This window comes from Daphnia pulex, chromosome 4 (genome assembly GCF_021134715.1).
Source record: "Daphnia pulex isolate KAP4 chromosome 4, ASM2113471v1".
Classification (NCBI taxonomy): domain Eukaryota; kingdom Metazoa; phylum Arthropoda; class Branchiopoda; order Diplostraca; family Daphniidae; genus Daphnia; species Daphnia pulex.
This window is the reverse complement of record NC_060020.1, coordinates 5,695,601-5,722,815: the sequence shown is the minus strand read 5'-3', so window position 1 is coordinate 5,722,815 and position 27,215 is coordinate 5,695,601. Positions and strand designations below refer to the sequence as shown.

Sequence of the window (27,215 nt, the reverse complement as noted above, 5' to 3'; positions counted from 1 at the left end):
AAGAAAATGGAGATAAGGCAAGATGAAAAGAATAAAAAGGTCTTTTCACTCCCGCACTCTAGCGACTAGACCCAGAAGCTTAAATTTAAAAAGTGTCGAGTGTTGCTACAGTTGCAAGTTAAGCTACAAAAGCGCTAGTGTCAGCAATATTTTTGCCGTAATATTTCTAGAATTCTAGTCAACTTGTGATATCTCTGTTTATCCAGTGTGCGGAACGAAAGGTAAACATGAAAAATGGCCGATGATTCAAGTTCATTATTCCCGCTACACTCGTGTGTTTATCGTAACGATATTCGTCAATTGTCTTCTCTTTTACGTACTACAGATATTAACCAAAAGGATAAACATGGTGACTTTTATTTCACTAACTTACAACTATATTTTTTCTTTTTTTTTATACAATAAAATTTTATTGTTTTGAGCGGCATCCTGTCTCCGTGAACATGGCTCGATTAATTTTGCTTTTTTTTTTAAATATCGTTTCGATAAATAAAATATTAATTTTCTGTTGTAGGGAACACAGTTCTTCATTTGGCAGTTATGTTGGGTCACAAAGGCAAGTCCTTACAATAGAAAATTTGAAAAAAGGAATTTATACTTATTTTGACATTTCTTTTGCAGAATGCATACATTTGCTGCTAGCCCACAATGCTCAGGTTAAAATTAAGAATGGACTTGGCTGGAATCCACTCGCTGAAGCTATCAGCTACGGTGATCGACAAACAAGTTAGTTTTTCTGAAATTATGTGATCACAATAATTTGTCTAACAAGTTCTTATTGATCTAGTTCTGTTGCTATTGAGGAAACTTAAGCAACAAAGTAAAGAACAGTTGGAAGAAAGGAGACCAAAACTGATCCAGGCATTAAAGCAAATGGGTGACTTTTACTTACAACTCAAATGGGATTTTCAAAGCTGGGGTAGGTTTCATTCCAATTTAGAAATGACCATTTAATTGGAAGTAAGATTTTTATTTATTTGTGATGTAGTACCATTGGTATCACGCATACTGCCGTCTGATATTTGTCGCATCCATAAGAAAGGTTCAAAAATACGGGTTGATACAACTTTAGTTGATTTTACTGACATGCATTGGGAGCGTGGGGACATAAGTATTGTATTTAATGGAGAAGCCGAACGACAACAGTCACTTTTTATACTAGATAACAAACAGAAAGTTTATCAACAAATTCGGTATCAGGTAAAGTTTTGAAATGCGTTTTCCAATTTTACAGTAAACAATTAAATTTTGGTTTTGTCTAAGTAGGAATCGGAGAGTGAGATAGAAGACGAAGTCGATATCCTAATGAGTAACGATATAGTAGCTGTTCAAATGTCGACACGTTTCATTACGTTCAACCGCGCTCAAACTGGTTTCTTTTTTCGTGCTGACAAAACGGTAACGATAAGTGTTTTCTTCCTTAAAGCACCTACATTCTCAAATTGTATACTTTTTCGTTCAGGAAATGGTGGGTCCATATCAGGCTGAATTCTTTTCTATTGGAGGTTTGGTTTTTGAATCCCGCAAGAGGAGAGAACACCTTACTCAAGAAGACCTTCGCAAAAATAAGGCTTTGATGGAGACCCTGACGAAAGGTTCTAGTTCGAGTTTGACTGAGACCAGCAACGGCGAACCCATACGCAGAGGGTCTTTACCTGCGCCAATTAAAACGATCCTCAGCTGGAATGATTACATCAATTGTAGTCACCCTCCAAATTTGGGTAGACAACTCATATGCAAAGATGTGTCTAAAACATTCCGCGCTACTGTTGCCATGGTATTAACGCATCTCCTTTTTTCTTGATAACCAAATGTACTTACCACTCAGGAAATATTTTCATTCTTACATTTTCAAGTGCCAAGATTTTCCGTTATCCAAAGCGATGCTGTTAGATGTGTTGGAAGTTGTAGCGCCTGTCAAACATTTTAGCAAGCTCCGTGAATTCGTTGAAATGAAACTACCGCCCGGTTTTCCCGTAAAAGTTGACATTCCAATTTTACCGACCATAACAACACGAGTTAATTTTCAAGACTTTGAATTTCGCAACAATATGCCAGATTCTTTGTTTCAAATCCCCAAGGATTATACCGAGAACCCCGGAAGGTATGACAATTCTGCAAAGACATAACGTTGAAACTTAAAATCTACTTGTTTTTTGGTTTTTTTTTAATGTTCCAAACTAACAGATTCCCTGATTTGTGACCAATGGAATGGAGCTTGCTGCTCAACTCAGAGCTTAGGGAAGTTGAGCCTTGCTGCTCCTATCTTTACCCCGTTTCTTCATCTAGTCATAGTCAGTATTCACATCGTGGTGTACAAGAAAGCGCACCACCATATCCAGTAAGTGTTGATAAAGTAAATCACCTGTTCGATCATGCGGTTGATGGCTGCTACCAGTTGGACCTGCCATGTCAACATCTGCTCACCAGTCCCTATGCCTCCCAATGTACCATTCATTTTCCCATCCAAATCAATTCCACCCAACCAAGTCCAAATAATACAGAATTATCAGAGCCATAGATATATATCTAAACGTACATATATATATATCTATATTATATATACATATATACAAAACTTTACGGATTGTGTTTGTTCCTATGGCCAAGTTTTTGAGGATGACAATGTCCTAACAATGACGTTTTTCAAAATCTTGTCAAAAGTCGTGTCATCTGTGTTGCACTGCCCCACATTTCAAATTGGCTAAATCCCTGAAACTCTACCGCCCTTAAATTTCTGATATTATGAGATTCAATATTATTTTTCCCTTATTAATTTGCAGTTGTAAAAAAGAGCAGATATGTTCGAGATTTGCAGATGTCGCGTGTACGAAGAACAAAACAATACAGTTGTCGCGTGTCAATGCCGCGACGGATTGGTTGGCTAATAGCCATGAATGTAAAAGGTTGATCATTGTGTTTCTGTAGGTGGTGAGTAATTGACTCACTCCAGCTATTAATTGCGAACCTAAATGCAGAAAACTAGATCATTTAGCCATCTATTTTTATACTTCCTAGAGACCAGACGTTATCCGTCCATGTCATGGGCACTCGTGTTACCAACATTCGGTTCATGTTTAAAGTCTCAAGAAGCAAGAAATATGATAACCTATGTTACCAATAATTGATACTCAGTTTCTAACTCCTGATATGTAATTTACGTCTTAATCTAAAAATGTAACTAATCTTTGATTTTAGGATAATTAATTCCCATCGATTTTTTTTTTCTTTTGCGTTATCTTATTACGAAAACAAGCTCTGACCGGAGGCTTTCATGGACAAGCAAACTGGTAACTACTAGATAGTTATAAATTTATTTTATCAGTTTTAAGTATTCATTCGTGTGGTTTGTTAAAAAGGTTCCCTTATGAATCTTTTGTGGCGAGTTGCAAGAACTTGAGAGCGCAGTAGCCAGAACGTTTTAATGATTTAAAGAATAAGGTAGCGGTAATAATTAACTTTATATAGTTATCATTTAATTTCACTTATTTCATTTCGAAAGATTATTTTGAACGCCGCTTGAAATTATCGAAGGAAGATAATAAAACCAGGAAGTCAAGAACACATCATTACCGAAAGGTTAAATCATTTATTAAGAGGAATGATCAATTTCAAACATAATTTTCGGTATAAAATCAAATTCATTTTTAGGAAAAATTAAGAGTACGATGATGTCCTCAGGACTGTTTTGCATGGCATGTCTCCAGGGTAAGAACAAATGAGCGGCTGCGATTTTCATAGCAGCTGTACGTACCGCCATGACAAAGGAAGCATCTTTTCCGGATTATTTCTTTTTGCTATCTTTCTTAGCATCCTCCTTCTTCTCGACCTTTTTCTCCTCGGTCACCTTCTACAGATTCAAACAAACGGAATAACACTTGGTAAGTTATTGCATACAACACAAAAGAAAAACAGCATACTAATTCGCTAGATTACTTACTTCGGCTTTAGGTTTGCTGTCGGATTTCTTTGGCATCTTGAACGAAGTAGTTTGAGAGAGTCTGACTGAAGGTTGTAAGTACGGGATGCGATTGGTACTAAGAAACTGCGCGTTGACAGACCCCGGCAGTAGGTCCTTATATAGTAGAATTTTGCCCCGGTGCGATTGGTTCGTCCCGGCGCTCACGGGGTAAAATCACACCACGTGACTATGTTTCCCCAGAATGTTCTAGAACATTCGCTATAAAGGACGCCCAGAATTTAACACCGACATATTTTTTTGGACACTTATTTACTATTTTTTTTTTCCTTTGTGTTGCGCATTCGATCGCCTTGCATTTGCTTGGGGGTTGATATCACAAATTGAACAGGTTGCAGTTTTCCGTGCTTATATGTACTGTATAGATCGGGTGGGCTAAATAAGAGATGTAAGGCAATCTGATGATCCTTAAATTTTAAGAACTTGTTATTACCGGTTTATTAGGGCAATTTTTCAAGTTTTGAGGGCATTTTTCTAAAAGAAAACTTCGTTTAAAAGACGTTTGAACCTTGAGGCCATTTCAGTTCAGAAATACATTTTCTGAAACGGCATTTCGCTTTTCCAGCAACGGCTGTGCTTCTCATAAACAACATGGGAGAGCAAGTGATAAAAGGATATTTTGAAATTCTTTGGGGTTGGCGTCATTTTTATAATTACTATAGCCGAGTAATGTCATGAATATCACATGATGCATCCTGGTTCTTTATCATCAGGTGTGTCATAGGACTCGCTGCTTAAGAACAATTTACAGTACGTAGTAAATCGTAGTTTTACACATGAATGTTTTTGTTTTGTTTTTACCTCCTTTCACTGGGTGCAACCCGTGTACACAGGTCAAATGACCTTCTGCGTGTAACCTGCTGATAGACTTGTGGACTCATGTGACGCAGTTCCACTTCAACGCCGGTCCACTCTTTTGTTCCCAAAACAAAAGCGGTTGTTGATTAGATTAGATCTCTTCCTGATCGAAATGTTTTCCTGCTGGTGCAAGTATTAATTGTTTTCGTTTTTTGTTTGTTGTTGTTGTTGTTTTCAAAATGTCTCCTCGATTAATGTTTTGATTGTTTAGGTCGTTTCTCTCTTTCGCATCCAGTATATGATGGGTTCTACTCGCTACCGTCTACGGTCTGTCGATTCACTGCCGGATCAATACCCGCGCGCCTACAAACCAGAATAGCAAGAGTCCCACCCGTAAGCATATATCCTTGGCGATCCAGTTGAAACCAGTTTTATTTTGTACCTCGTGCAGCTATTTACAAACACGAGAAAGAAAAATACGAATTTTTGCCTGGCCCCCCTATTCTAAGCTGCAACAGCTCAATGGCCGATAACATCTCCGCTGCGTTGTCTTTTAGTAAGTTAAAATTTGAAGTACCTTATCCATATTGCTTTGCATATAGATGGTAAAGGAATATGCCATTAACCAAAAAATTATTTTAAGTCCAAGTCACATGGAATATTTAGATGTGCAGCCTAAAATGATTTTGATTGATCGATTTTTGAATATCCAGCCAAACTGTTTAAACACGCAGTTTTGTCCCGAACAATCTGGATCTCGTCTGCCGGAGGAACCAATCGGGAAATCCGGAGAACTGTGTCACGTGACTCGACTCCTCCTCTCGATGGTGCGTGCTCGTGTAACATATCGACGACGTCCCCTTGGCTATGTCCACGACTACAGTTTGTTGTGAATCCGCTCCAGTTAAAATCGCAGAGAGTATTCATTCGTCGCCAGACTGGACTGGAATCTAGCAGTTTTCATCCACTCGCACTTAGTACAAACTCAGAGCAATGCCTCCCAAGAAAGGTATGAAATAATTCAATGTTAAGACTATCATCTAAACCGTCTTTACAATGTCTCTTATATTGATTTATATCTCCAGGCGGTGACAATAAAGGTGGCAAAGGCGGAGATGTAAGTATTGATTGCCATCCATATTAAACGCTTTCAATATTTGTTGCGTAACTAATTGATTGAATTGTTTACTTTTAAAAACTTGACACAACAGAAAGGAGGCGATAAGAAGGATGGAAAGGGAGACAAGAAGGACGGAAAGGGTAAGAACGAATTTCCAAAAATCTGTAAAGAGTTTGAATTGAGATCAATATACTTTCACAAACAGGAAAGAAGTAACTGAGTGTTGTTGGCCCAAAATTTCTGTCGTCGGCAGCTGTGTAAGATCAAGATATCCGTTCCTCAGTTTCATTGTTGCTCCTCATCCTGGAAACCTACACCTTTTCCTCCTCTGTACACTTAAAAAAAATCTGCTTGGGTTCGTTGGCAACGATGCAAGCGAAAGGAGACCAGAATTAGAACTTGGCAAAGGATCTAAATAGCGGCCGTGCTTGCTGGCCGTGCTGATTAATACATTTTTCTAATCTTAAACAATTTTTATGTCGCCATCTGTATTTCCCTTTATACTTGTCCGTTATCAAGTGTTTAGCAATGTCTAGTCCTATCTGCGCTTGGTCACCGTTATACTTATTACATTTTGTTAAATTGTTTGATTGCTGTTGTGATTTAATACAACCAGTCTGACCATGTTGAGTTGACATCATTAAAAAAAAATGTGACTCTTGGTAAACAAATAATCCTGGAGGTTGTCATTGTGGCGAGTTTCGGTCTAAATAAAGCAATTATCTGCGGGTTTCGTGCAAATTTTAACTTGTACCTTAACTGCGGTAGGGGGCTTAGTGTAATTTGCTGAGACTTATTAATTTATACGAAAATAATCCCGATCCGTTCAGCGGATGTCGAGCGCAAAACCGCTTTTAAGGTTTTCAGTGGGTTGGATTTAGAGGGGAAGAGTGGGTCGATTTTTAATTATATCGATATCTTAATCAATAAACATGGCTCATTAGGGGAAAAAGGTCGTCTGCTTTTTTAAAAACATCGCGAATTCACGACAAATGAGCACAGCAAATAACTTACAAAAATGTGGTCATCGTGTCAAGTCTGGTCGCGTCTCTTTATAGAATCGCTTAATAGCTTCATGCTGTTCAGCAGGTAAATTAAACTAAGAATACAAATAGCATGATTATGGGAGCTTAAATAGAAGGTTATAAACCTGTTCCAAATTTGTGAATGTTAGATGTTTGAGGTGATAGCAGATATTTGAGGCCTGAACCAGCCATCATGACCAAGAGACATGCGAGTATTGCATGTGCTGGTATGTCATCAGCAACAATCTCAGCATATCATTGTTTGGGTAAATGATTTTCGTTACTTTTATTCCTGTTGCCTGCTAGATATTTTAATGGTTCATGACTTGCATAATTACAATGTTTTATATGGAAATCTTAGATTCTCCCGTTTATTATTAATTTAATTTTATGCCAACTGTTTGATTTTCAACTTTCCCATACTTGTTATTTCTGTAAATATTTTTTCGTAAACCATTTTTTACTTTTTATTTAGATTTGATTGGAGAAACCACTGATACATCGTTCGAGTTATGGATCTCTTCTTCCCCTTTCTTCAATTCTCCTCTGTCCTCGTGTACACCATGTGTGTGTGGGTGTATTCACGAGGACCCCCTTTTTCCTATTCCGCTGATTTAACTTTTCTGCGGATGGAGCATGAATGCGTGATGCCTGGCTGTATTTCCCAGGCTTTAATAAGGTAGGAAACATTTATCTCTTTTCTTCCTTTTTGATTATGTGGTGGCGTTGATTATAAATTGTGATACGGAGTACGATTATTCCTGAGCCATGTGGTTGACTGGAACTGTTCTCTTGCCGTTTTGTTGATTCAGTCAGGATTCATTAAATAGCTGATAATATGTAGAACGAATGCAGATTATAGGCCCGGTTTTCTAACTCACAACCTTGTCTGTGGGTGAAAATTCTGAAATATTCGAAAATTTTAAGACCAAGAGGGTCCTGACGCCACACAGGAACATCCTCGTATAATCGCTGAAATCGAGTCCCTGCTAACAAAACCACACTGTTTGCATAACGCAATCGGCGGTTCGGTTTGAGAAACCCTGCAACCGCTTTTGCTGCGCAATGTAAGCGTCACAATTGAATTTGTCCAACAGTCCGTAAACATTTGATGTACGTAACCTAGTCATCCCTCTTTTCTATTTTTATTTTTGCAATTTAATTATTCATTCACTTTTTCGAAAAGCTCGTTCCTGAAGCTGCCATCTGGTTACGATTTATTCAACAATCGTCCGGATGAAAATGTTCTCTTCCGTTCCAAAAGATAGCTGACGCCGACAGTTATAGAATACGTCTTACACGAACGCCAAACCAGTCAGGTTTAAAAACACTGGAAAACAATTTTAGAACTTTCTATAATCAACGTAGAAAATACGTAATCGAATGATACTTGATCCCATATCATTCTGGCAGTTTTATTGCGCGTTGCTTGATAATTAGGTCACGATGGAGGTTTAAATATTTTAGTAGGAGTAATAATAACCTCCCGTTCGATTCCCCATCTTGTCCTTCAGCTACTCTGACGATTGGCCAATGTATCAGGCGTTCAATTATTATGGAACTTTGCCATTCCGTGGTTACAAATAGCGTGAAAAAGTCCCTGTTGTCCATCTGCCGGAGGATCCCGGCAGACCAGCCCACACAATACAGCTTCTCAACTGTCCGTTACGTGTTCACGGAAGCACCGGGCTAACCAGAGAGCCTTTACTCTTGAGATAAGCGTCCGTCTATAGCAGCCCCCCAAAATAACACATCTCCGTAGCGACTTGCGGACGTTAAACACAACTAATGGAATAATATTGCAGTCCCCATACATATATTAGCCTCACTAAAGCTTGAAACCTTGCGAAGGCTGTTACGGTTTTATAATTCTTTGCAGCAATAAAGATCCCCAATGTTCTCGATATCCGGATCAGCAGGGAACGCGGAATAAATTCCGGGCTGGACTTGGAAGCAAAATTTAGCGATATATAAGCCAAAGCTCGACAGTGAAAGATTAGCATTGAGACGGATGCCTTGTGTATGGAAATAGTTTCAGTAAAGAGTTGGAAGTCACAGCTGGTCATGATAAACAGTCTGATCGGCATGCAAATACTTTTGCCAAAGCTTTAATCTAATCGGAGGCAGAAGTTCAGCAACCACGCATCTGAACGTCACGAATTTATCTTTAAGGTTTACATAAAAAAACAGACTTGGTCACATAAAATTGAATAAAATATTCTTAATAATCTAAATTAGTTGTTAATCAAAGCAATTTTCAAATCATTCCGTTAGCAATCACAAAACCCGTTCAGTTCACTTTACACTCCCCCTTGATTGTATTTATTAATTTGCTACTGATCTACTAAAGGAACATTCGGTGGGGGACATCACGCCTGGTGCGTGACGTTAACCGAAAATTAAAATTACGACGACGATAAATAACAATTGATTACGAAACGAATACGTTGCGCTGTTAATAAACTCACGGGCGTAATCTCCGCCGCTTAAGTTGACTTTCCATTCCCATTTATATCCCATATGAAATCTGAAGTCTTAGATTTGTTTGTGGTTCGTCTACGCGATGTAAATAGTCAATAGTAATAACACATCGCTTGAAGTAGCGACGAACAAACAAATTGAAAGTCAAGCATACCGACTAAAAGTTGGTAGTACGTTCTCTATTGAACTGTTTTGATGATGCTCAAACGGCGAGCATGAAAAGCTTCCCAACTTGCTATTCCCACGATTCTGTAGGCAACAAAAAGTCAGTCCCGCATTTTGGCCGTTGTGAAAAAAGAAAAAAAAACACACCAGCTTTCAATATTGAAAGCAAAGCTGAAAAAAGGGAGAAGAAAAAAAGTGTCTATCACGTCGATAGCCATCGGACGCGGTCGATCTGTCGATCAAAAGATAGACAATATCTGGTTGTGTTCTCCCTTATTCTCGCGGTCGTGTGCGGTTATCTCTCTACATGTTTGTTTCTCCCCCTTCCTTTATATCATTATTATTCGACAAAGTTTTAGGTAACAGATATAGAATTTCTGGCGATGGGTTAACATGGGGTTGCGCCCTCTCTCACTCTTCCTATAAGAGGGGTTGGTAAAATAAAAAGACAAGAGGATGGTGGGGGTCACGTGACCCTCTCTACTGTTGAGTCGCTGGCGTGGGTGGGAAGAACAAAACGTCAAAGACAAAAACTTCAAACAATAGCACCAGGGCTAGATCGGCAGCACGCGCCTATTTTTTCCCGTTGGTTCCAGCGCAGCGGGAGGGCCCCTCACTTGTGTTTCGCATGTACTATACCCTTTCTTTTTTCTATGGACGGACAGTTGTATATATTTTTGTACTCCCACCTTGATCCTATTACGTTCTTTTATCTTTTGAACAAAACAAAAAAACAGGAAAAAAGAAAAGAAGTGACCACAACGAATTGCACCAGAGTCAAATGTGTATAGTTTTATCAGCAACAACCCGCTGTTGATGAATGTATGAATAGCTGCAGCCTCCCATTTATTTTGGTTCCGCTGATTAAAGTCGTTCGCATCTGTTGAGCGGATGATTGGTTTAATGATGATGATCAATTGGAGTCGCAGCCGGACCGATATAGTCTGATCATTTACTGTGTCGATTCGCGATAATCAAAACATCTCACGGGATACGAGTTAGGACGCACACCAAAGTATTTAGAACCCAACTAGTCGCCTCCATATATGAGCCGGCGAGAAGATTTGATCGAATTAAGACTGATTGCGCTAAATTTCAATTGCGTTGCGAGTGAATTGACAGCGAGGAGGATTCATCATCTCTAGTCTTAAAGAGGAAGTCGTCAATGATTGGATATAAAGTGGCCCGTCGATTTGTCTTGTTAACTCGCTCAATTGGTTCCAATTGAGCCTCGTTGTGGCGCTCCATAAACGGGATGAGCGCGCCGCTCGTACTCTGCGGGGTAGTCGCGTGACCCATACATACTCAGCTTCTCATCTGCCCCCCCTCCAGCATTCCCTGTTTTTATAGTTTTTCTTTCTTAGTGCGTATTGTGTGTGTGTGTGTGTTATTTTTTTTTGTTTGACCCCTCCCTCAAAAAATCGACAGCCAGCTGCTCCTATATAAACCGAAATTCACTGATGAAGCCAAGACCACTTGTTGCCAACGTCCCCGATCGTGCGCTCGCGCTCTCCTCCTCCCTGTGCTTGAAAGGATGGCGCTCAATTCGACGCAAGTTGTAGCCAAAGCGCAAGCTGAAACCCGAGGAAACTTTCACTCGATTCAAGTATAATTGGAATAGATTCAACGAGATACTCTTTTGTTTTTTACTTTTTTATCCCGACGACATTTTCACGTGAATCTTCTTCTTTCCTATCTTAGGTAATGTTGGGCTTCCAGCACGGAGATCTCAATTTCCCGCACGAATTTCATCACGACGATGTTCACGACTTGGCTTCCACATCGGCACCTCCAACTTCGGCCGGATGGCCTTCGTGCGCCCAGCAAACGAATTTGAATGCGACGTCGGTGTCGTCGACTACCAGCGGCAAAAAGAGTGAGAACAAAAACAGCAAGAAGAGCGCAAACGACTCGGCTAACAACAGCGCTACCAAGAAGAAGAAAACGAGGTTCGTCTCTAAAATCAGACACTAAATTTTCTTTCAAATTGCGATTATTGGTTTAAAAAAAAAAGAAATTTCTATATCTACAGGACCACTTTTACTCCCTACCAGCTGGAAGAACTGGAGAGGGCTTTCGAAAGAGCGCCCTATCCGGATGTCTTTGCTCGTGAAGAACTTGCTTTGCGCTTGCAGTTGAGCGAGTCCCGCGTTCAAGTTTGGTTCCAGAACCGGCGTGCCAAGTGGCGTAAGCGCGAACCGCCACGCAAATTCCAACAGCAACAGCCACACCACGTCCACCATCACGCCAACAACAGCAGCTCGGCAACCAACAATTCAGTGGCGGTCAGCGCCACTTCTTCTTGCTCTTCTTCCTCTTCAACACTCCATCACAACGGAAATGGAAACGGAGGTTTTAGCTCGCTTCTCCCACCTTTCACTTCCTTCTCGTCTTACAATGCGGCCAGTCACAGTCAAGACTGGCCAGCTTCGGCCGCCACTTACGACTATTGCAATACGGCCTGTAGCGGCAGCGGGAATACGGGCGCCACGTCGTACGCCACCGGCTATTACAACAATAACAATCCTGGAAGCGGAAGCAACTTTGTCAGCAGCTACACGGCCGACCCATTCTTCAATTCGAGTTTCAACAAAGGCCCAACGCCGACCGGATTCCACGAGGAACCGGCACCGAATTTCCGCGACTTTTTCCCGCCACAACCAATCAAGACCAGTCCAACGGGCGAATCCCCAGACGAATTTAGTAAATAATATTTCCATCAAGATTCAGAATTACTTTTTTTTTGTTTTTGTTCTTCGTGCGGAAGTTTACATTCTGTCCGCAGCCAGTGCCGTCAGTACTCGTATACTCATTTATGTATTTAATTTGATTCATTTCATTAATGGCTACCGTTTAGTGCCTTTTCATCTCTTAATTTTCTGTCTGTCTGCCAATATGTCGTGTTTTGATTTATTTCTACCCATTTGTCCCTTTTTACCTGATTTCAATTCATACAATCCGTAAAAAGAAAAAACAACGAGTGATTATTCGAGCCATTTACAGTTTACTATTCCTGTGACGGGGAATACAACTTCACCGCAAAAATGGTATACAAGGGAAACAAGGGAAAAGAAGGGTCAAACAGAGCATTTTTCAGAACTGTCATATGACTTTCCATTAAAGTGGTAATTAACGCGGCATCCAGTCTCCCATGGCATGCATGAACAAAAATCATCTTGCCCGTTGAAAATCGTCGCCACATTTCCGTTGCTGGACGAGTGCAAATGGCCAGGTAAATACGACATAATTTTAGAAAATTGAATACAAGACATTTTCCTCCTTTGAGAAACGGTAATAGATAAGGTGATGGATAAAATGAAGGAAGCACAACCCTTTTGGGCGAAACACGATACATAAACCGTGATTTGTTTTTTCTTCTATAAATCTCAGGGGACAGATTTAGTCAGTTCTTGGAACTCACTATCGTTTAAGGGAGCGACGCCATCAAAGTCAAGTTCAATGTTATTCAGATTCTGTAAATCTTTGGCATCTGAGTCTGGAGGAGCGACGACTTTCGACTTCTTCCGACGAGGGGCGATGCTCACGGGTAAGGGATTTGTGCCTGAAATTCCGTTGATCAATCGTTTGTTGCCACATCTATCTGAAACTAATCCCAGGGGATGCCTTTGGTGTCCGAATTGAAACTGCAGACTTAACTCGCCAAATTTGGACTGCAAAAGAACATCCGGGATCCACTCGATGCTGAAGGGGCAAGAAGTTTCAACATCCGCAACCGTGTGGCTTTGTCCTGGGAAGATAGACAATTAGTTCAAAGAATTTCACCATGAATGAAAGGTAACACATACCGATAATCATGTACGTTTGGAGTTCCAGGGGCTTAAGAGTTGGTAAACCTGAACAATCAGGCCCAGCTCCGGATGTATCAATGTTCTTTGGAACATACACATCAAACGTCCCATCTTGGTTCTCGACAAAACTTCGCGTCAATTCCAATTGCACCTAAATATCAGAATGGTAAATTTAAATTATATACAAAATAAATAAAATGAATAATGTAGAATCACCTGAGGAGTGTCAAAGATATGTTTGACATGCATTGGGTTGTTGAGATGCCAAGTGTATTTGGTCAAAGTGGAAAACGGGGGTCGATCCTTTCGTTGAAATACGACAGTATTATTAGGTAGACGCTTCTTTCTTCCATTTGCAGAGATTCTCTCACGAAGACATTCAAAAAACGAATGGGGTATCTGGTAGACTAGCGGATCCGGGTTGCCGGGCATTCCAAAGTGCATTGTCTGGTTGATTCGTTCGGTTACAGAAGCTAGCCACTGTTCAAACATCAGGGAAACATCATCTAAATAAGGCATACGCTTAGGGTTGGTTTCAATTGTGTGTTGATTCTGATGCTGAGTATTGCTGGTTTCTGAAACTAATTTGCGAGGTGGTCTTTTAAGGGGTGCGATCTTGATCTTGCCTCGTTGAATTTGGGCGGCCTCTTCTGGGCTGATGATTGGGGTACTGGAACAGGTCATCTGCTGTGGGACCACTTCTAGCGTACCGTTTAACAATTCGGTAATGTTGACCGGCAAAGTCAAGTTGACGTTTCCCGTTGCTGAGACATCATCGTTGAACCCCGAAGAACCGTCTTCGGTAGTTAGAACTAAATTGTCGAGTACTCTTACGTCACCACACAGTAGATCAGCTTCGTCGGATACCGACGGCATTACTTCAAAGTGCACAACCAGCTGCCGTTCTGTTATGTCGTCGATGCTGTCCAACGAAACTTGAAGAACGTTAGATGCCTAAAAAAAAAATTCACTGAAAATAAACACAAGAGAAAACTAAATAGAACATTTTTATTTAACCTGAATGTGATAGGAGAATTCATTCATATATTTGTCATCACTTATGAATGCCAGAATACAAGCATAGAAGTGGACACATTCTCTGTTTGTTATTTCAGTTGAGTTGGGGGTTTTAAGTTTACGACAAGGGCAAACGAACTTTCGTTCCAATGCCCCCGTTTTGTTGCGGGTTTCAATAACTGAACAGTGTAGGAAACCTAAAGAAAATTTGTTCGAAATTGCACACTTTACAACAAATATGGTTTTGGAAACACGCTGAACAATAGGCATCTGCAATCTAGTGAGGACAAATTTAAATTAGGCGCGATTTTTTACTTTTGAATTTTAAAAATTTACCCTTGGTTGTCTTCAGTAGCCATATTCCACAATTCATCTTTCAAGTCTGATGGAATGTTTAAAGAATGGATCAGTGATGCTTTTATTGGTAAAATTTCTGATTCTGAATGACAGTTCAGAGTTGCTTGGATGTGCTGACATGCTGTGATGGGCAAGAGATTAAATGAGTCATTTTTGTTTGAACAGCTCTCAACAAAACATTCAGCGTTTTGAGCAGTTGAAAAACTGCCATCTCCTGCATCAACTAATTCAGTGGTAAGTTGGACAAAATCTCTATAAACAAACAAACTTTAATAGCTGAATTTTAACAACCAATACTACTCATTTTGTATACCTATAATCAGGGCCTTTGTCACGTAAACGGACAGAAAACACCTGGTTTCAACAAAGGTAAACATGAAAAGACACATATAAACATTTGTTATATTCATTTCAACATACTTGTGCGTTTTGGTTCTCGGTGCTTATACGACAAGCCTCTGTCGTTTTCTTCTTACGGTCGTCGGCGGCTTTGAAGACGACATCACATGATTTGTTTTTACAACTGAAGCCTCTGGTCCCATTGTACGTCCCACATTTCGGGCACGGTTTGACACCTCTCAGAGTTCGTCGACCAAGGTTGGAAAGTCTAGTTGAAAATCCAATTCATTATATTGATTACAATATGGTAAGTCATTTTTTATTTACAAATCTTTCAAACGCTGGTCCATTGAAAAAACTGCATTTAGTCTAATGCGAAGTAGATAATGTGCATGACAGCTACCAGACGATACAAACAAATATGATACGAGGTTGTCATTATCGAGAATGTAATGAAAAAACAAATAATCATTTAGCACCGATCCACTGATTTGACTTATAAGTTTTGATTTCTTCTTAAGAGTTCAATGACTTAGCTCTTCACAATTTTCATGAAAAATTATAAAAAAAACCATTTCGAAGGTCTGTTTACGCATAACAATTGACAATGTTGTTGATGTTTGAGCAGACGAAACACAAAAGCATAGTATCACTTGCTTAAAGTAAAGTATTTTTTCTTGAATTTTGTGAATTTTAAATGGAGTTTTGCTGTTTTTTTAATTTTTAAATTTTCTGTTCAAGACATGGGTGTTGTAAAATCTTGATAAACTCCCAAAGATGAAATGCTGCTGTGGTGTGCCAAACTGCCAACTGCCAAGGAACGCTTCAGAATGAGATTCCTTAAATTGACCAGGCAGCAAAGTTCACTGGGATCCATCAAAGATTCACTTGAACAGTATGTTGCAGCTTTAGCGGCTAGTTGACTCTGGAGTTCAATCGTATCGTGAGCGTGGCTACTTTGGTTCAAACACTGTGCTGCTAAGTAACAAGCTTCGGCCATTTCTGTACCTGCAAGGCAAACTAACAACCTTTGTGAACAGGTCACCATCACTTCGTCTTTTCCAGACGATCGTACACACAGAATTTGTTCTTAGTCGATAGTTTCACAGAATTTTATTGGTTGTGTTTAAAAAATATGAAAGAGTTTCTAAATGTTGACACAAAGCATTTTCGGTCTTCTTGTTCCGTGGCCCACGGTCGTTTTCTTATTCTGAATAATGTTTCTTCTTATGGGTCTGAGAAAAAGAAAAATGACAGTTAAGATTATGTTATGTAATAAAATGAGTTTTTATATTTGCTTCACTAATCTTAGCGGCCAATTTATCTGCTTTATCCTCTCTCCAAGGCTCCAAGAAACTTTACCTTCTCTGACACTATTCATAGAAAAACGATTAGATTAGTAAGAAAAAAAATCAAAAAAAATTTTACGTTCTCTTTTGTACAGTCCGCGAAATTTAAAGACTTGAGCTTTAGATAACACTAACTCTTGTCGCAGCTTTTCGTTTTCAACCTGGAGGCTTTCAATCTTCTCTTGCAGACGGTGTAGTTCGACCTGAGGACCTCGCTTGGATGGATTGTTAGCAGTATCACTTGGAAATTTATCCGACTCAGTCTGGACCAATTCTGTATCTGTTTCTTTGATTACTTTACGATTGCCAGGGCCTTCAGATAGCACAACTTTCTTTGGCTTCGCTCCACCGAAGGCCAAGGATTTCAGCTGAAAATGATATACAACAATTAAGAAATTTAAGTATTAAACATTATTACTTATTTTACAGAATGGTCTTTACCTCTTCATTTTCCTTTGCCACAATCAATTTCTTAACAGTGATTGGGTTAAGACCACCCTTATTTCTCGTTACCTCTTTATTCTTGGGTTTGGCTTTTTCATTTTCATCAACCACCACGGGCCGGGCAGCTCGGTCGTTGCTGCTGCGGTTTGCTCCTCCGCTGGAGTTGTGGCCTGAGTCGGGGCCCTAGTGGGGATCGGTGTCTCTTTGAGTAGCTCCTCTTCAGCGCTGTCCGTATCGAACAGCCCCTTCGATTTGCCTTTCAAGTTAACAGGCTCAGTTCAAGGTGTGATCCCTTTGCCTGGCTCAGGATCTTTGGCAGATCTGAGATGCTGCTGTAAATGTCAGGTCACCATCACGTCTTTTCCAGACGATCGTACACACATAATTTGGTCTTGTAGAGCAAGTCGATAGTTTCACAGAATTTTATTGATTATATGTAGCGCTCCCACTCGAATCAATTCGCGTCCAAAATCACAATTCGAACTGAATTGCTTTTTTGAAAACGCAATTCGAGTTGAATATGAATTGATTCAAATTGCCAGAAACTCAATTCGAATCCATTCGAATGAAATCACGAAAAAATCTAAAAATTCTTTTTTTAAATTAGGCAAGAAATATTACACAAAAACATCCATAATTTTAACTGTTTAATTAATTGCAGTAGAATATCACTTAAATCGACTGGATTTAGTGATTATTCAATTATTATAATAGAATATTTGTTCGTTTAAAAGAACCCAAACAATACCCATCCCCTTCGTTTATCGAAACGAAGAGGTGGCACATCTAGCGGTCGAAATTGAAACTAAAAATATCCAAACTTTGCAAAAATTTTGTCAAATTTGACACGAATTCACCCAAATATTCGTGAATATTCACAATGAATATTCATGAATCTGGAAATGAATATTCAGGTAAATTTCCATGAATATTTACCCAAAAATATTACAATTCAAATGAATATGAATTTTGATTTTTCCAATTCGAGTTGAACTGAATATTCGAAAAATCTCAAAAAAACGCAATTCAAGTTGAATCGATTCGAATCAATTCGAATCGATTCGAATCAAAGGCAATTCGGGTGGGAGCGCTAATTATATGTATCAAAAATATGAAAGAGTTTATAAATGTAATATGACAAGCATATTCTTGTTTGATCCGTGGCCCACGGTCGTTTTCTTATTCGGTATCGTGCCTCTTCTTGTGAGTCTGAGAAAAAGAAAAATGACAGTTAAGATAACGTTATGTAATAAAAAGAGTTTTTATATTTACCTCAGTCAGTTTGGCGGTCAATTTGTCTTTTTTTGGTCTGCTTTACCCATATCGCCAAGAAATTTGGCTTTTTCTGTCACTATTCATAAAAAATCGATTAAATTAGGAATTAAAAAAAAAATCCAACAAAATTTTACATTCGCGTATATAGAGTCCGCGAAATTTAGAGATTTGAGTTTTTGAATCATAACACTCTTCGTAGTTTGTCAATTTCTGACTGGAGGCTTTCAATCTCAATATTTTTCTGGTTTAACTCGTCTTGCAGACGGCGTTGTTCGACCTTAAGATACTATATAAATTGTGTGAATTACTGCTTTTTTATTTCAACCGAGGCCGTTGGTGTCGGTGTCTCTGCCAGGCTCGTCGAGGCCAATTTTTGGCATAGGCTGATCCACCTGAATCTGGTGCTTAGCCAGCACTGCCAGAATCTCAGAGGTTACCGAGTCGCTTGCCGTAGTAAGGAACACATATAAACAACACATATAAATTGCCAGTTCAGCTGAAAAAAATCTGATTATTGTCGATGGTTTCAAAGAATTTTATTTATTATTATTCAAAATAAATGACGAGTTGATAAATGCAAGAAAGGAAATTGATAGGACGAGCTTCCCAGATCCGTGGCCCACGGTCTATTCAGTATCATGCCTTTTTTTAACGGTTTCAGCAGTCAATTTATTTTGAATCTTGGCTTTTTTGTCAATACCTGCAAGCATGTTTGCTTTTTCCTTGACTATATATAAAACTAGATTTAATTAGGGGGAAAAAAATTAAAAAAATCTTACGTTCGCGTATATAGGCTCCACGATAATAAAAAACTTCGGCATTTGAATTACGTAAATCTCCCTGTAATTTGTCAATCTGCAATTTCAGGTTTTCTATTTCAAGATTTTTCTCGTTCAATTGAGTCTCATCTTTTCCAACAATACCCTCTTGCGCTTGGGGATCATGAATCAGTTCCTAAAATGAAAGAGAAAAATGTCTTAACCTGGCAACGAAAAAAATAAATAAAAAAAATACCTTAGGACCTTGCTCTTCCCTGACCTTAGGACCCTTTTTTTTGGATAGCTTAGCCACTGGCAATTTCAATTTTTGGGCAGCTGCCCCTTTTTTCTCTTTTGAAGCTGTAATAGCTGCTCTTTCCTCTTCATCGTCGGTGGAGGATTCCGTTCCAAGAACTGAAAAACGAGATGGTACAGCAGTCATGTTGCGATCGATCGCTTCCAGAACAAGAAATGGTGACGAAGTAAAATGGCGGGACGCGCGTCCGACGAAAAAGGAGGGAAGACGTAACAAAATGGCGACTCGCGCCCACGCGCTGACATGACTCGACACTTCAAAACTCTTTTCTTTCGTTCGTTAACGTTCTTTCAGAAAGACAATACAAAGTGTACGATCATACGATCACTTAAGACAAATGTTCGACATGAAATATGTTGCGATCGACGAAATAAACGGCGAAAAGATACTCGTTTAACTTGTTCTGCATTGAGCACACGCTCCGACAACGAAAAATCTATTGCACCGACAGACTGTCGGTGCTCGAATGGTATTTCAGCTATTGCACCGACAGACTGTCGGTGCTAGAATGGTATTTCAGCTATTGCACCGACAGTCTGTCGGTGCCTGTCGGTAGTTCCTCTTTCCACCAATAGATGCCTATCTTGATTCGCTGGGTTCGCCCGTACTCAAGCGCCAAACGTACACTGAAAATTCAAGTAGGGGGCGATTCATCTCGTCCACGGTCCACCAGAAAGAGGGGAGGGGGGAAGACGGGAGGGACAGGGTGCAGCATTACCAAACCGTTTCGCAACGATAGTAATGATAACATGAAAATTTAGTTAATTTACTACGATTTCAAGGCTTGTTAAGTCTATGAAGCTAAGTCTAAGGCTAGTATCGTAGTATGAAGACGGTCAATTCTAAGATATTGAAATCAAATGCAAGAGCCGGTTTAGTCGTGATTCGATAGACGGCAAGATGTCGTCGAAATTGATGGGTTTCAGCATCCCTCTTACCGTATGCGCAACGTCGACTCCATTCCTATAATTTTTTAAAATAATACCTTTTCATAATAAATGGGTTCAAAATAGAAAGGAAATTTTTTGATTAAGCAATAGATAATTTTGTAATTTTGAAATATTGGTGGTGGACTGGTGACACTGGTTGTTTGTATTATTGTATAGTATCACTTTTCTATGATCTGATCAGGGAGGAGTATAGAGGAGAAAGCAGTCCTATCCCGCGCTGTAACCCATAGAGGTCCGGGGAGTGGAAGCCGCCACCAGCAATATTTTTGAAAAACACTTCAAAAATCAGAATTAAATTTCTGATTACTTTTTGTTTGAAGTGTTTTTCAAAAATATTGCAAATAACCCCTGCTATTTAACAAAATCATCGGCGGGTAGTCAGCTGTTCCACGCAAGCTTATGGGGAAACGGCTGAAAACTTACCCTCTACCTCATTGTGCTGCCAACTGGTGGCGGCTTCCACTCCCCGGACCTCTATGGGTTCGACTCCCCTCTCAGAGGAATAGCAAACTGCTTTCTCCTCTATACTCCTCCCTGATCTGATCTTCAATAAAAAGCCACCATGTGAGTGGGAAAATGAAACCATAAAAATATGATACGAGGTTGTCATTATCGAGAATGTAATGACGAAACAAATAATCATTTAGCACCGATCCACTGATTTGACTTATAAGTTTTATTAAGAGTTAAATGACTTAGCTCTTCTCAATTTTCATGAAAATTTATAAAACAATTTCAAAAGTCTGTCTAGGCATAACAATTGACAATGATGTTGATGTTTGAGCAGACGAAACACAAAAGCAAATTCATGATTTTTTTTAGCTAGGCGCGATTCGCGCGAAGTAGTCTTCGTTATTCAACAAATTTCTTTATAAATCTAGTGATTAAATAATGGCAGAAAAGTCAAAGGAATCTTTGACAGATTCCTCTGATGAGGGCTCTGATCAAGAACCTTCATATATATTCTACCGTGATAGACAAGAATGGAGTGATGTTGTGCCCGTCGAGTTACATGAAGGACCTTTTCCGGTCGTCGCTATTGCATATTCCGACCGATGTGATTATATATATTTCTTTTGCCTCTTGTTTATTTCAATATATTCAATATTTGTTTCCTTTCCAGTCAAAGACATATTTAACTATTTCCGAGCGATTGTGTTGAAAAATGAGATCTCAGAGAGAGCATTTCAGTTGACAAGTGATGCACTTGAACTGAATCCTGCTAATTATACAGTTTGGCAATATAGGTAATTCTAGAATATTCTCAAATTATGCTGAAATTGCATTTAACATGTATTTTTCACCTTAGACGAACTGTATTAAAAGGACTTGAAAAGAGTATTCCAAAAGAACTAACATTTGTAAGAACAATTATAGAAGATCACCCCAAGAACTACCAAGTTTGGTAATATGTCTTCCATTTTATTTGTTGAACATAAGTTGCAATAACCAACCTAACCTTTTATCTCCAAAGGCATCATCGTAGAGTACTGGTAGAGTGGTCAGGTGATCCATCTAGTGAACTTCGTCTTACCGAAATAGTGCTAGCTCAAGATGCCAAAAATTATCATGCATGGCAACACAGACAATGGGTGCTTGATACATTCAAACTCTTTGATCATGAATTGGAGTTTGTAGAGCGCTTATTAGAAGATGATATTCGAAACAATTCAGCATGGAATCAACGGTATTTTGTTGTAAAGCAAACGACAGGCTTTACTGAAGATATAATCAACCGGGAGCTGACATTTGCTGTCAACAGTATAAAGATAGTATGCAATAATGAAAGCGCATGGAACTACTTACGCGGGTAAAACTTTCACGGATGTTTTTGTAGTTCGTGTAAAAATAACAACGTTTTTATGCAGTATTTTATCGCATTGTCCAACTGGACTGAATGGTCATCCAATAGTCGAAGAGCTTTGCCAGTTTCTGGACGAGAACAAAAGTGAAGCGCCATTTTATTTTGCGTTTTTGGTCGATAGAATGGAAGAAATGATGCAGTCTGATCCTTCGAAACGCGAAGTCCTATTACCCAAAGCAGATGAAGTTTGAACCTGTTTTTTTTTGTTTTTTTTGTTTTTTTAAATACTCTAAGTTTATTAATAATATGTTCTTCTCATAGGTGCTCCAGTTACTTGCAACAAAAATGGATCCCATTCGCCGTGAATACTGGCTTTTTCTGTCACGCTATTTCAATTCACAGTTTGCCATTTGATAACGTATCTCGTCAATTAAAATACACCTTTTTTAAATGGTAAGTTATGATTGTTTATGTGCTAACAAGAATTCAAGTGGATATTTTCGCACATTGATGTGTTGTAGAATTTTAGTATTCAGAACCGATTGACTTAGCCGGTGTATTTGGCCATGTTGTAATACTATAAAACGAGCATTTTCAAACAAGAGAGAGAGAAAAAAAAGGAAAAACAGTTATGGACATAGGTGACCAAATAAGGATCATTTCGATTTTTTCATCATTGAAATATTTGTGGAAGAACTCTGAAATTTGTAAAAATGTAAAGTTAAGTGAGAGCAAATTTGGCTTTCAGTAAATGGCGAAACGCGACACATTTTGTGATGATTTGGTAAGACAACCCGTCACTGATCTTTAATTTTAATGTTTAGACTTGATGGACTCTTTCTTTTGCTTGATCGAAGGACTGCCACCTTTTGTTCGTTTCCACTTCATCCGCCGATTTTGGAACCATACTTTAACCTAAATTTTATCAAATGATTTAAGGTTTAGTTATTCATGTTTCTTCTTATTATTGAAACTGTATCGAATGTGCTTATCATTTTCACTTGCCTGCCTTTCCGTAAGATCAAGAGCAACCGCAATTTCGTAACGACGTAGTCGCGTCAAGTAATTTGAGTGGGCGAATTCGTTTTCTAGCTCACGTATCTGCTGTTTGGTAAAAGCAGTTCGTTCCTTCCTTGGTTTATTTGAGATTGTGTCCCCACTGCTAGATTCCTCTGCAAAAATAATTATGTTGTGTTTTTATTCTTGCTTGTTTGTATTTGAAATTCACACTAAAATTTACCGTCATCTTCTGAGCTGCCGGCTCCCGCCAGATCAAGAGAGAAGTCTTCATCTAGGTTAAAATCATCAATAGCAGAGGAGATGGAAGATGACGTGATTGGGGGCACTTCGTCGTGGAAAACCTGTGTCCCTGGGAACGGCTGTTGTTGGTAGTGGTCTTGATGTCCAAGGAAAGTCTGATTAGGTGGAGAGAATGCTGGAAGTGACATGGGCGATTCACAAGACGACGGCAATGAATAGGGTCGAACTCCTGGTCCACCGGAGTCATCCTGAGGCTGTTGCAATGTAGACGTCAAACTTTGATAGCAAGGTAAGGATCCTCCACATCCATTTGCGTAATTGTATCCGGCACTATCTGCGGTAGTGGGCGATGCGTTCTCCATGAGATAATTGTATGTAACGTGATTCACATTGACGCAGGTAAGACGAAATGTTGGTCCCGGATCCGTGGCGCTACCGTAGCTGTTGTGAGATTGGCGAGACTGCGAAGGAGAGTAATAAAGACTCATTTCAAATGGAACTTTTTAGCTCGGTACTGACAAAAGGAGTTTTGTAGTCGTCAGGAGTTGGACGACTTGCAACGACAATTCCAGTCCACAGTCAGATACCGACTGTTAAAAGAACTCCCTAGACAAGTCGACGTCTTCACTGCCTAAATCTTAGCTTGATGCAGTTCTGGCAAGGCGAGAAGATTGAAGGCGGAGACTTGCGTTCTTTCGGTGCGAGCCGATTGGTTGTGTTGCTTCACTCCCTTCGCCTTCCAGTTGGCGTTTTTCCTTCCCAAATCCTGTTGCGGCACCTTTCTTTTATTTGCTCAGCTGTCCACGCCGCTTCGTCCAATTCATCAATCTTAATCCAATTTGAAGTCCCATATTTCACTGGCATATGATTTGACAACACTGATCTCTTACCATTGCATTTAAATTGTGCGAGTACAATTCACATTGCCGCAATATTCAAAGTTCACCCTAAAAATTGACTTTGTAACCCAAACAGTTATAAAGTTAAAATTTGATCCTTGCAAGACTAGACCATAAAGCCCAAAGGAAAATGGAGCGTTCTGCTTACTGCATAGAATAGTATACAATTTGACTTTTACAACAGTGCAGCTTCAAAATTAAAGGAGGTATGTTTTAGTGTTTACCATTTTAAACTCCTTTTTCTAAATGTCCCCGCCACCCAATATTGTTATCAGGGATACATTCCATGGAGGCGCCAGGCTGTCTGCCAGGACCAAGGACCCCCGGAGTTTAGGGTCTACTACCCCCCTTTCTTTTAGGCTATCCGTTTTCCCGTCACAGTGAAATTTCTTTTCCAAGCAGAACAACTCGCCAGGAAGAATTCAGTTTATAACTGATGGTTTGTTATTGAGTTGCAGTTGTGACTTTTTCCATCTAACAACAACCGGAATAGTCTACTTCATTAAAATGGTGTTCTTCAATAGTTAAGTTGTAATCAGTTTAGCAGTAAGCTTATTTATGTATAATTATTTTTCAAATCAGCCTCTTGAGCAATCGATTCAAGACTTGAAAGCGGCGCAAATTTGTATTCTAAATTAAATGTTCTCTTTTGACCGTAGATACACTTTTTGCACTGGACAGATCGCAATAGGTGGGAAGAGAAAAAGGGCAAAAGTCGTTTCATCGTGTCCAACGCCTTCTCCGGTTCGGGTATCAATTTACGTTGACAGCCCCCCATCCTTTTTTTTTTTTGTTTTACTATTTCCCACCTCCAAAGACCCCCCTCTCTACACATCGACCTCTCTGTCTCACCCTCGGCGCCAAGCAGTCTGGCAGGTTCACAGTAAAAATCCCCATTTCCTTCTCTTTATTTTATGTGTATTTTACTACGTTACTGGGGCTTGCCGATGGTCCAGTTGTGAAGCTCTAATGAATGGGCGAAGCCTGCTCACACTTGAGCCGTAACTAAATAGCTTTGCCTTTTCGATACAGAGAGTAGCAGTGAAGATGGCAGGTTTCACATTTCGCACCCCATTAACCGACAGGAAGTTCATTCCTTTTTTTTTCCAAGTCTCAGGAAATCGCTGGATGCTGGAGTTATGGAAATTCAACGTAAAATCGTGTTAACAGTGAACACACTTTTTTTCATAGTAAGATGCCATCAGTTTCTAGTACATTTGAAAGGGAGGGTTAAAATTGATAAGATAAAGTGTGATTCTTTTTCTTTTAGCGGTCTTATTCGGGAAACCTGTTTTCGCAAGTGATGGACGGGCCGTTTCTACTTCCGCCGCTCCAGGAGGCCCTTCTACTCCCACAGTAACGCGAGTCTGTAAAGAGTCTTTGGATCGATACACACTAGCTGCAATTTCCAATTTCTCAATAGTATTTACAAATTGGAAAATTTCCAGTAGTAAAAAATTATTCATAGAGAGGTAACGTTGACTAAGATCGAAATTCTAAATACCTTGCACTTTCAGTAAGTCGGTCAGTAGCGAACAGAAAGAAGTAATATGAAGTACTTCTTTTATCTAATCTAATCCTTTCAGATTTGTCCGCGTTAAATTTTCAGATTTTTTGTTACCCAATCATGCTTCATTTTCTTTAACATTTTTTTTTTTTTCAGAATATTGGAGCTCTTTAGAATTCAAATGTAGGTGTGTACCGTCCATTAGGAGGCCGTCATTTTTACTCTCCAGAAATTATGAATGATTAGCTGTTACAAATTTTTTCGCCCATCTAGAACTCGACTGGCCCTGCCCAATATTCTTGGATCTTGTGTTTGTGAGTATAAAGATATATCCATTCGAAGAATTAGATTATTTGGTCAACGCCCGCACATCGTTAAGCATTAAACTGCGCTCCAGCTCAGATGCTGTGAATCATAGTTAGCATAAAACATCCGAATGTGAAAAGCTTAGTACGCTCGTGTTGGTTATCAGTTTTTTTTTATTCGGGTAGCCATTCATTACGGATGAACGTTTTAAAGCCCCCCTTTTTTTAAATTTCAATTTACAGTGGAATAAAATCTTTTTGCCGTAACTTTAAAAGAAAAATAATAGAAAAATTTATCGTTTGAGACTTGATTTATTGATCTACGTTAGAGCTCTTGTTGATTTAACTTATCCGTAGCGGCGTGAGGTTTGGGGGGCACTAGAGTATGGCTAGGTTGTGTTGATACAGTCAACGATGACGATCCCCATTAAGAAAGATGGTCAATAATGTAGTTGATGTCTGCAGTCAGAAATCACCGAAAGGCAAAACAACCACAAGGGCATCAGTAGAGAAGAGAAACATAGGGAGCAGGATATGCGGCGTCCAGAACGATGGCAATTTTGATGAGTTTTGCAGGACCACGGACTTCTTTTTGCCTCCTTGTTTCTCATAGTAGTAAGGGCTTGGAATGAAGAAGCACCACCTGGCAGAGCCATCAAGAATATTTGAAAGGAGCGCCCACATTGGGGTTTGAGAACGGCTAAGCAAAACATTAGACTCAATCCAGAAGCTCAGTAAGCCAAACAGTGATTTTTCACTCCCGCTCCTTTTCCTTTCCCCCACATTGGACCATCACCATCGTTGGCCCATCGACACTCAACACAATAAAACAACAAACAAAATACCGTACTAAGGACTTCTGTAGTCTAGGCTAATCACGAAACGCGATCGTGTAACATTGCAGTTTTCGCTAACTAAAGAGAGTAACCTTTTTGTGAGTTTTGTCACGATAAGAACCTTCTCATCTTACCACTTTCACATTATACTGTGAGAAAGTTTGTCTCTCGGACAAATTAGTCGAATTTCAACACGCATACCGAGTAATGCTCACACGAGAAAATGCCCACCCCTCTGATCATTAACGTTCTTTTCCCAGATAGTTTTATTCCTCACTTCACTTTTCTCCTTCAACTTGTTGTCGACTACGTATCATCTCTCACATGTCAGAAAATATGTTTCTTAACGAGCGTGGGGATTTTTTGTTGACAATTTCCTACCAGAATAAAATGAGTCAATTTACTTTACATCGCAAAACCGA

The 27,215-nt window shown here is 39.4% G+C and overlaps 6 protein-coding genes across 23 annotated transcripts; 3 read left to right on the top strand and 3 right to left on the bottom strand.

Moving 5' to 3' along the window:
- Positions 1-189: 189 nt before the first annotated feature.
- Positions 190-6,525, top strand: LOC124192719 (ankyrin repeat domain-containing protein 13C-A-like). 10 transcript variants are annotated; one of them, XM_046586178.1, is made up of 17 exons: positions 190-349; positions 515-556; positions 622-726; positions 788-919; positions 989-1,200; positions 1,267-1,398; positions 1,463-1,777; positions 1,857-2,104; positions 2,188-2,341; positions 2,784-3,290; positions 3,360-3,441; positions 3,503-4,969; positions 5,049-5,333; positions 5,491-5,786; positions 5,863-5,894; positions 5,989-6,037; positions 6,103-6,525. In XM_046586178.1, the coding sequence occupies exons 1-9, from the start codon at positions 235-237 to the stop codon at positions 2,201-2,203; spliced, it is 1,317 nt and encodes a 438-aa protein (XP_046442134.1). In that variant the 5' UTR covers positions 190-234; the 3' UTR covers positions 2,204-2,341; positions 2,784-3,290; positions 3,360-3,441; positions 3,503-4,969; positions 5,049-5,333; positions 5,491-5,786; positions 5,863-5,894; positions 5,989-6,037; positions 6,103-6,525. The 10 variants fall into 10 exon arrangements, with proteins under 10 accessions (XP_046442134.1, XP_046442135.1, XP_046442137.1 ...); XM_046586179.1 differs by having other exon boundaries at positions 2,188-2,931; positions 3,019-3,290; XM_046586181.1 differs by having other exon boundaries at positions 2,188-3,152; positions 3,257-3,290.
- A 309-nt stretch (positions 6,526-6,834) lies between these two features.
- On the top strand, positions 6,835-12,560 carry LOC124192720 (ALX homeobox protein 1-like). Of its 3 annotated transcripts, XM_046586187.1 has the most exons (6): positions 6,835-6,986; positions 7,072-7,188; positions 7,398-7,601; positions 10,997-11,174; positions 11,270-11,517; positions 11,601-12,560. In XM_046586187.1, exons 3-6 carry the CDS (start codon positions 7,435-7,437, stop codon positions 12,277-12,279), a joined length of 1,272 nt encoding a protein of 423 aa, XP_046442143.1. In that variant the 5' UTR covers positions 6,835-6,986; positions 7,072-7,188; positions 7,398-7,434; the 3' UTR covers positions 12,280-12,560. The 3 variants fall into 3 exon arrangements, with proteins under 3 accessions (XP_046442143.1, XP_046442145.1, XP_046442144.1); XM_046586189.1 differs by lacking the exon at positions 10,997-11,174 and having other exon boundaries at positions 6,836-6,986; positions 7,398-7,596; positions 11,268-11,517; XM_046586188.1 differs by lacking the exons at positions 6,835-6,986; positions 7,072-7,188; positions 7,398-7,601 and having other exon boundaries at positions 7,625-11,174.
- LOC124192716 (uncharacterized protein C2orf42 homolog) lies at positions 12,553-15,578 on the bottom strand. Its single transcript, XM_046586173.1, has 8 exons — positions 15,418-15,578; positions 15,172-15,358; positions 15,065-15,105; positions 14,731-15,003; positions 14,395-14,671; positions 13,594-14,331; positions 13,375-13,528; positions 12,553-13,316 (listed from the first exon to the last, which is right to left on the bottom strand). Exons 1-8 carry the CDS (start codon positions 15,438-15,440, stop codon positions 12,955-12,957), a joined length of 2,055 nt encoding a protein of 684 aa, XP_046442129.1. The 5' UTR covers positions 15,441-15,578; the 3' UTR covers positions 12,553-12,954.
- Positions 15,579-17,984: 2,406 nt separating this feature from the next.
- Positions 17,985-20,713, bottom strand: LOC124192714. Of its 3 annotated transcripts, none has more exons than XR_006873822.1 (4): positions 20,490-20,713; positions 18,293-19,112; positions 18,156-18,234; positions 17,985-18,092 (listed from the first exon to the last, which is right to left on the bottom strand). XR_006873822.1 is itself a non-coding variant. In XM_046586170.1 (3 exons), exons 1-3 carry the CDS (start codon positions 19,356-19,358, stop codon positions 18,785-18,787), a joined length of 462 nt encoding a protein of 153 aa, XP_046442126.1. In that variant the 5' UTR covers positions 19,359-19,721; the 3' UTR covers positions 18,678-18,784. The 3 variants fall into 3 exon arrangements, 1 of the variants encoding a protein (XP_046442126.1); XR_006873821.1 differs by lacking the exon at positions 20,490-20,713 and adding an exon at positions 19,173-19,721; XM_046586170.1 differs by lacking the exons at positions 17,985-18,092; positions 18,156-18,234; positions 20,490-20,713 and adding an exon at positions 19,173-19,721 and having other exon boundaries at positions 18,678-18,885; positions 18,938-19,112.
- Positions 20,714-20,974: 261 nt separating this feature from the next.
- On the top strand, positions 20,975-27,201 carry LOC124192712 (protein farnesyltransferase/geranylgeranyltransferase type-1 subunit alpha-like). Of its 5 annotated transcripts, none has more exons than XR_006873819.1 (11): positions 20,975-21,239; positions 21,306-21,429; positions 21,492-21,587; positions 21,657-21,992; positions 22,051-22,231; positions 22,308-22,439; positions 22,516-22,770; positions 22,844-23,535; positions 23,646-24,351; positions 24,421-25,335; positions 25,416-27,201. XR_006873819.1 is itself a non-coding variant. In XM_046586168.1 (6 exons), exons 1-6 carry the CDS (start codon positions 21,074-21,076, stop codon positions 22,398-22,400), a joined length of 996 nt encoding a protein of 331 aa, XP_046442124.1. In that variant the 5' UTR covers positions 20,975-21,073; the 3' UTR covers positions 22,401-23,225. The 5 variants fall into 5 exon arrangements, 1 of the variants encoding a protein (XP_046442124.1); XR_006873818.1 differs by having other exon boundaries at positions 22,508-22,770; XR_006873820.1 differs by lacking the exon at positions 22,516-22,770 and having other exon boundaries at positions 22,811-23,535.
- On the bottom strand, positions 22,529-23,734 carry LOC124192713 (homeobox protein MOX-2-like). The gene is made up of 3 exons (XM_046586169.1): positions 23,227-23,734; positions 22,992-23,158; positions 22,529-22,901 (listed from the first exon to the last, which is right to left on the bottom strand). The coding sequence occupies exons 1-3, from the start codon at positions 23,732-23,734 to the stop codon at positions 22,800-22,802; spliced, it is 777 nt and encodes a 258-aa protein (XP_046442125.1). The 3' UTR covers positions 22,529-22,799.
- Positions 27,202-27,215: the final 14 nt, after the last annotated feature.

Coding starts and splice junctions, on each gene's coding strand:
- LOC124192712 (XM_046586168.1), top strand. CDS start 21,074: ATGGCAGAAAAGTCAAAGGAATCTTTGACAGATTCCTCTGATGAGGGC. Junction 21,588..21,656: donor CCCAAGAACTACCAAGTTTG/GTAATATGTCTT, acceptor TTATCTCCAAAG/GCATCATCGTAGAGTACTGG. Junction 21,993..22,050: donor GCATGGAACTACTTACGCGG/GTAAAACTTTCA, acceptor GTTTTTATGCAG/TATTTTATCGCATTGTCCAA.
- LOC124192713 (XM_046586169.1), bottom strand. CDS start 23,734: ATGAGTCTTTATTACTCTCCTTCGCAGTCTCGCCAATCTCACAACAGC. Junction 23,159..23,226: donor CGGCAGCTCAGAAGATGACG/GTAAATTTTAGT, acceptor TTATTTTTGCAG/AGGAATCTAGCAGTGGGGAC. Junction 22,902..22,991: donor TTGATCTTACGGAAAGGCAG/GCAAGTGAAAAT, acceptor GATAAAATTTAG/GTTAAAGTATGGTTCCAAAA.
- LOC124192720 (XM_046586187.1), top strand. CDS start 7,435: ATGGATCTCTTCTTCCCCTTTCTTCAATTCTCCTCTGTCCTCGTGTAC. Junction 7,602..10,996: donor ATTTCCCAGGCTTTAATAAG/GTAGGAAACATT, acceptor AAAAATCGACAG/CCAGCTGCTCCTATATAAAC. Junction 11,518..11,600: donor ACCAAGAAGAAGAAAACGAG/GTTCGTCTCTAA, acceptor CTATATCTACAG/GACCACTTTTACTCCCTACC.
- LOC124192714 (XM_046586170.1), bottom strand. CDS start 19,358: ATGACTGCTGTACCATCTCGTTTTTCAGTTCTTGGAACGGAATCCTCC. Junction 19,113..19,172: donor GGGAAGAGCAAGGTCCTAAG/GTATTTTTTTTA, acceptor CTTTCATTTTAG/GAACTGATTCATGATCCCCA. Junction 18,886..18,937: donor TGGAGCCTATATACGCGAAC/GTAAGATTTTTT, acceptor TTTTATATATAG/TCAAGGAAAAAGCAAACATG.
- LOC124192719 (XM_046586178.1), top strand. CDS start 235: ATGGCCGATGATTCAAGTTCATTATTCCCGCTACACTCGTGTGTTTAT. Junction 557..621: donor AGTTATGTTGGGTCACAAAG/GCAAGTCCTTAC, acceptor TTTCTTTTGCAG/AATGCATACATTTGCTGCTA. Junction 1,778..1,856: donor TCCGCGCTACTGTTGCCATG/GTATTAACGCAT, acceptor TACATTTTCAAG/TGCCAAGATTTTCCGTTATC.
- LOC124192716 (XM_046586173.1), bottom strand. CDS start 15,440: ATGGACCAGCGTTTGAAAGATTT. Junction 15,004..15,064: donor GACAAAGGCCCTGATTATAG/GTATACAAAATG, acceptor GTTTGTTTATAG/AGATTTTGTCCAACTTACCA. Junction 14,672..14,730: donor GCTACTGAAGACAACCAAGG/GTAAATTTTTAA, acceptor TGTCCTCACTAG/ATTGCAGATGCCTATTGTTC.